Source organism: Camelina sativa, chromosome 19, assembly GCF_000633955.1.
Source record: "Camelina sativa cultivar DH55 chromosome 19, Cs, whole genome shotgun sequence".
Classification (NCBI taxonomy): domain Eukaryota; kingdom Viridiplantae; phylum Streptophyta; class Magnoliopsida; order Brassicales; family Brassicaceae; genus Camelina; species Camelina sativa.
In genome coordinates this window covers 23,926,136-23,932,689 of record NC_025703.1, presented here as the reverse complement: position 1 = coordinate 23,932,689, position 6,554 = coordinate 23,926,136, and the positions used below count along the sequence as shown (strand labels likewise).

At 38.8% G+C, this 6,554-nt stretch overlaps 2 protein-coding genes across 2 annotated transcripts; both read right to left on the bottom strand.

The window, feature by feature from the left end:
* On the bottom strand, positions 3–693 carry LOC104768144 (thioredoxin reductase 2-like; the record flags this gene model as incomplete). Its single annotated transcript, XM_010492072.2, has 1 exon — positions 3–693. A coding segment is annotated over exon 1 (612 nt), but the record flags the coding sequence as incomplete, so codon positions are not given.
* LOC104767044 (AT-rich interactive domain-containing protein 3-like) lies at positions 1,238–5,524 on the bottom strand (the record flags this gene model as incomplete). Its single annotated transcript, XM_010491064.2, is given in 13 exon segments — positions 1,238–1,614; positions 1,696–1,788; positions 1,884–1,934; positions 2,020–2,086; positions 2,170–2,236; positions 2,325–2,379; positions 2,488–2,598; positions 2,703–2,795; positions 2,992–3,037; positions 3,141–3,193; positions 3,370–3,409; positions 3,505–5,046; positions 5,493–5,524. Coding segments are annotated over 12 exon segments (2,307 nt in total). The 3' UTR covers positions 1,238–1,512.

Genomic DNA, 6,554 nt, shown 5'->3' with positions numbered 1-6,554 from the left:
TTATTCCTAAAAATCGGAGCAGCTCCGTCGCAAACAGCACAAGCGGAGATACCACGGTTCCAAAAACCACCATCGCCTTCACCAGATCCAGTGAAGCTAAGACGTTTCGCTACAGCTCCAGTCGAAACGATCACAGAGTCAGCGAGAACAGTTCTCGAATCGGTGATTACCTTAAACGGCTTCGACGAGAAATCAACTTTGTTAACCGTCTCAGTGAAGATCTCAGTACCGAACCTCTCCGATTGCTTCCTGAATTTCTCGACGATCTCGGCACCGAGGATACCTTCAGGGAACCCAGGGAAGTTCTCGACGTCGGTGGTTGTAGTTAACTGACCTCCGGGAGCGATGTCGTTAGCCATCCATCCTTCGAAGAGAAGAGGCTTAAGCTCAGCCCTAGCTGCATAGATCGCCGCCGTGTGTGCTGCTGGACCACTTCCGACGATGCAAACCTTGGTTTTGTGAGTTCCCATTTCGGCGGAGTGGGAAGGAGAAGAAGACGCGGTGGCGAAAGACGGAGGAGTTGAGAGAGCAGATCCAAGTAAGAAACCTCCTCCTACGCTGCTTAATAAAGACTTTATTATGAACCTTGACTGGCTCATTGAGATCCAACACATGTTCAAATCGATTTGAATAATATATATAGATAGACCACACTTTGTTTGAATCACAATTACGATGCAAAATTTATAATACACTTTTACGAATTATTTAAACCCATATGGGCAAAATTATTATTGGACCATTTTATATATATGCAAAGGCTTTGGAGTTGGAATATTAACGGTGACAAGATTAGAATCACTTCCAATATTAAAACAGTGGATTACATTTCCTTACAAGCCAAACAAAAAAAAAAGATTCTTGCATATTTGACACAAAATACAATGCTGGATTATTATAGTCTGAAAATGTAAAGTTAAATAAGAAAGAAAATCTTTACTTTTCTAGAAAAAAAAAAGTTAAACCTAAATTTTTAAATCCAAACCCTAAACTAAACATTTTTTACAAAAACACATCTTTCCATAACACCTTAATAAACATTAAAAAGATAACAATACTATTTTAGCCTAATTGTCTTTTTCTAGTTATACCACAAACCCACTAAGATAAGTACAGATTGAGATTCAATCTTGATTTTTGAGCTAACATGCAAGTTGATAATACAAAAAGATCCACGGCCACAAATATCAAGATAAACGATAAAATAATCAAATAAAGTTGTAAATTGGTGTCTTCCTAATAGAAAAAGGGTTTTTTTTAAAAAAGATTTTTGAGCTACAACAAATCATTAGTGATACTAGTAAGAAGATAATCCAATCAAAGATAGGAGAGAGACCATAAACTAGATGTCTAATTAAAAAGGATTCCTAAAGTTGGCCCTTCTCAGGTTGTGGTGTCATGCTCTCATAATAATATACAGACAAAATACTCTCAACAACAGCTACTTCTTCTAACAATCATCTCCCTTTTCAGATCTTCTTCAAAGGCTTTTTGTTAAAACTGTAAATGTTTCTAATCCAATTGCTCGAGAGGCACACGGACAAATAACTGTCCGTTTAAGGTTACCACAGCCGATGTGTGATGAGGATCGATTCTCGTCGGCAAACTTACAACCTGCAGTGTTCCAGTGGAGGTTTGAGAATGGCATTCAGCATTCTATGTATAAACTGAAATATCGTGTAACAGAGTATTTACCTTTTTGAAAGGAGTCGCTCCCCAGGGATTCATAGGGTTCTCGGGTTCGCCACTTATCACCAACCGCCCAGCCGGATCTGATTGGACTCGGACCTGTATTAGTGTTGCCAAGACAAAAACTGAGTGTTAAACTCAATCTTAGGACCCATATTTAAACAACACCGAGTGTTTCAAATTTGAGAGCTAACCTCTTCACGGCCTAGTCCTGGGACTAATGCATAGACCTCAAAGCAATCTTGCTGCAGATAACGGAAGAGGTTATTAATTTATGTAAAATCAGAAAGTAATTGCTCAGGGTTTTAAGAAAGTGGCCATTGATTTTACCGTCCTCAGCACGTTAATCTTGACCCAGTCAGCTGGTGGTCCAACATCAACAACTGTAACATCCAACCTAAGAAACACAACAACTGAAATTAGAATTCAAATGTGAATGATCATCTATCAAAAACCAGACCACAAAGCTAAAAACCATACATAGGTTTAGAAACTTGGTTGGCATTTTTTGCACCATATTCAGCAGGCCTCTTGCGTTTCAGCAAACCTGATGACATTGCCCAGATGTCAGTAACAACCCGAATCAAAGTTTTAAACAATATAAATGAGAACCAAGCCGACTTCAGAACTCATACCAGGGGAGGTGCCAATCTGTTTCTCACGCTTCTGATGAAGAACTAAGTTCTTATCCTACCAATTACAAAACAGCATGTTAGTTCAGACTATGACAACAAAGATATAAAGTGAGTCTGTGAATGTAAAATGAAAAATATGTTTGGTAACAAGATTCAACCGGACCTTGATTGCAGCAGGGTCACTAACTTCACCGTTACCATTAAGACGCTGTGAATGCCAACCTTGCATAGCACGTGCTGCTGAATCTCTCCTTGCTCTACCTGATCCAGCCGCCTAGTGTAGAAACAAGGCAGCGGGTTAAGTTTAAACACAAACATTAATCATAAGAAGAAGATCGAACAAAAACTACAGACGCATGATGATTTTCTCAATCTTACATGATTATCAATATTCATTGGTTCTGGTTCCATCGGAAGGGGTATCTGAAGTTCACCTCCACTAACTTTATGCCGCTCATATTCAAGAAGAGCCTGAAAAATTAAGAAAATATAATGTTACTGTATCTAACGGAAAATATAATTCAAGATGATTCACAATTGTTTTCTGTTCAATCATTTAAATTATTTCTCAGAAGGATTGATGCATAAAGCCCGTCCCAGTGTATACAAAAGTCACATGAAAGAAACCAAAAGCAGAGAGTGGAAAAGTTCGAGATTATAATCTCACCTTCTCGTAGAAACCTCGGAAAGTCCATGATACTGTTGTACATGTCCTGAACAAACAATTGGCCAATTCGAGGTTAAGTCTTGCAAATTTACACATGATTTCCCAAAAAATTTAAGTCAAACCACTCATAAGAGAAGCATTCTTCTTACTTTGGGGGCCTGAAAGATTCTCCCACTTGCCGCCATAGTTTGCTTCCAGTAACCTATCCAGTAAAAAAACATATTAACCACAGAAAATCACCGAAAGCCCACTGCTAGATCATGAACAACAGTATGCATGCAAGTAAGCCAGGAAGGGGAAGATGACAAGCAAAAACCACATTTTCTCGTCAGAAAAGACGCTGTGATATTCATCACGCATATTCACAGTGACCCATACCTTGTCATACCCGCCCAATCTAGTTACAGCTCTCCACAACCTTGTGCCAAATAAAGTGATTAAATATCAGCTTCTAAAATTTTTACAATGTATAACACACTAAAGTGACTAAATAATGATGGGAAGCAAGCTTACTTAAGGCAGTTTAGTCCCTCCCCATAAAATTTTGGGGGTTTGAAATCCATGTTTCTCTCTTTAAAAAAACTATCCAATTCTTTCATAAAATCAGACTGATCCTCTTCTGTTCCAGATTCATTACCGTCAGACCTATCATCCAAGAGGAAAGAGCGCTTTGGACGCATGGTCCCATCAAAGCCAGATGGTGTCCGAACTATTTTATGGACTCCGTTATTCAAATCTCCACTACCCCGCGCTTCAGACTTTATATTGGAAGATGCAACACGAGGACCGGGTCCACGTCTCACTGGTGCACTTACATTATCTGCATCATTTATCACAAGTTCTCTAGAATTATCTTGCTTTTCTGTATTAGCCTCAACATTGACATCCTTGTTATTAGTAGAGTCAACAGTAGCATCAGCAGCCAATTTAGAATCTGGTAGATCAAGTTCCATCTCTTCTGTAGCTTCAGCGTCAGCTATAGTCATTCCTTCATCATGATCAGAGGAAGTTTGGGTAGCGGGCAAGATCCCTTTGTCACTGTCTTCTGAGACTCTAACTGCCAACACATCAGAGTTTTTGTCATTGTCTGTCAAATTTTCAGTGGCAGGCATGTCCGGTTCTTTTTCCACGTTCATTGAGGCTTCTGAACCAGGCACCTCTGGCCCTTTGTCAAGCTCCGGTGTATCCTCCAGTTTAGATATGGTCTCAGAACCAGGCACCTCTACCACTTCGTGAAGCTCTCTTGTGGTCCCCTGATCATGATCGACTGGTCCACTTCCATCGCCAGCCAAATTCACATTGTTAGCCTCACCCTCATCCATACTTTCATTGTTCTCCTCAACAACTTTGGCATCAGGATTGGCTGGAAATTCGTTATGGTCTCCTGAGGATATGATCTCATGTTCTTCTGCAGCTTTTTCCTGCTCCATTACTGTGTTCTTCTGCAGTGATCCTTCTTCTTCCGAATGTTTGTTATCAGGATTGACTGCAAATTCTTCATGGTCTCCTGAGGCTATCAAGTCATCTTCTTCTGCAGCTTTTTCCTCCTCCATCACAATATCATCATGCTGATGCAGTGATCCTGTGTCCTCCTCCAACAGTGTGGAGTCAGGTATTTCGGCCGTTTCTTCATGGACTGTTGCATCATCTTTCTCAACCTTGCCAGCATCTTCGTCTTCTTTCAAGATAGGGTCTATGTTCTCTTCTGGAGTGTCTTCAACAGTAAGGTTGCTGAACCCTTCGTCAGTTTCTAAAGCTACTGACGGAGATGGAACTCGAGGCGGATCATCATCATTGGTCTCCGTCTCAAGGATAGAAGTCACCTCGTTCGAAGCAAGTGAAGTACCTATTCCAGTAACCATGGGACATGGAGCTTCCTCTCCTGGATTCTCATTCTCCGTTTCCTTTACATCATCCTGCCTTTGCTCTCCACTTTCAATTTCCTTGTCAGCGCCCACTTCAACTCTCTTACTCTCCAACTCCGTTAAATTCTCCATTGTAGTAGATTCTATTCCCGTTAGATTCTCTATTGTTGATTCCATTTAAACAGCATTCCTATAAACAAATACAATAAATATATAAATCATTTAGGAATTGGAGAAAACAAATGAAATGACCACTGAAGCTTACAATTTAGACAAACCCCAAAAACACACACACAAAAGTATGTTCATATAGTGTGGGGATTTGTTAATTTTTTTTTCAAGATATATTTGGGTTTTTTTTTTTTTTTTCTATTAGGGTTTTGGTTTTGTGTTTATTAAAAAGATAAAAAAGGATTAGGAACACACAAGCAAAAAAATAAAAATAAAAATAAGACATCAAATTGAGATTAAGATTTCTCCATATTGCGAATTCAATCCAAGATTTCTAAATAGGATTTATAAAAAACCTTTGACGGAGAAGCTAAACAATAGAGTCGTGAATTCCGGATTCATCTTAATAAAATATATTTTCCAAATTCCGGAAAAAACAAAGCGTTAAAATAAACGAAAACAAACCTTGGTTGGTAGAGACGAAGAAGCAGAACGGGAAAAAGGTTAGATATGGAGAGGGATGAATTGGTTTTTTGGTTTCCGAGCTCCTTGTGCAGTGGTGGTGACTGAAACACTCTTTTTCTCTTTCGTCGTCGTCGTCGTCGTCCTCAAAAATTTTACACACCGATCGAATTGGAGAAATGAAATCGAGGGTTTGCAATTTTAACCGGTTTTTTTTATAGGTTTTTTGGGCTCTCACGGGCTTTTTGACCTAATCTACTTGGCCCGATCTACATCACTAATCTTGTCGGAAATTCATTTACACTATTGGCGTTTCAAAATAAATCAGTGATATTGAAAATATATACATTTGATGAAAAAATGATTAAAGTACCTTACTCTTTTATTATGTTTCAAAACTAAGTTGCATGGAAACAAACACGGATTTGTAGATTACCAAAAAAAAGACGGATACACGGAAGCAAAATAATTCAGAAATGGGAAACAAAATGTTTCAAAAAAAGAAAGCAAAATGTTTCAGAAACGGAAAGCAAAATGTTTTGGAATGGGAAACAATCTTTTTTTCTAAAGTTAGAAAATGGAAAAGTTTAACATATGTACGTATATATATATACAAAAATATAATAAACACCAATCATTTTGATTCTTAGGGACTACTCTACCCAACTATGAATTTGATTCTTCTTCATAATGATACCAATGCTGAACCTCTTGACTGCTATCTCCTCTTTTGGATTATGTGAAGATTCTGGAAAAATCGTAATGATCGAGTCTTCAATAAAAGAAGTCACAAACCAGGAAGAAATGGTGAAGCTAGCCATTAATGACGCAACTGAATGGTTAAACTGCATCACTGTACCAGAAGGTCCAGTAGGGAACAACCATCATGCACACCCGCGACAAGATACATGGACTAAGCCCCCACCAGAATGGATTAAATGTAACTACGATGCGTCTCACATCGAAGATAACAACAACTCTAAGCCAAGTGGATAATTCGTAATTCCAATGGTATTTTCCTTTGAATGTAGAATGGGCAAAATTTGAAGGGGGGGGGGGGGGGCA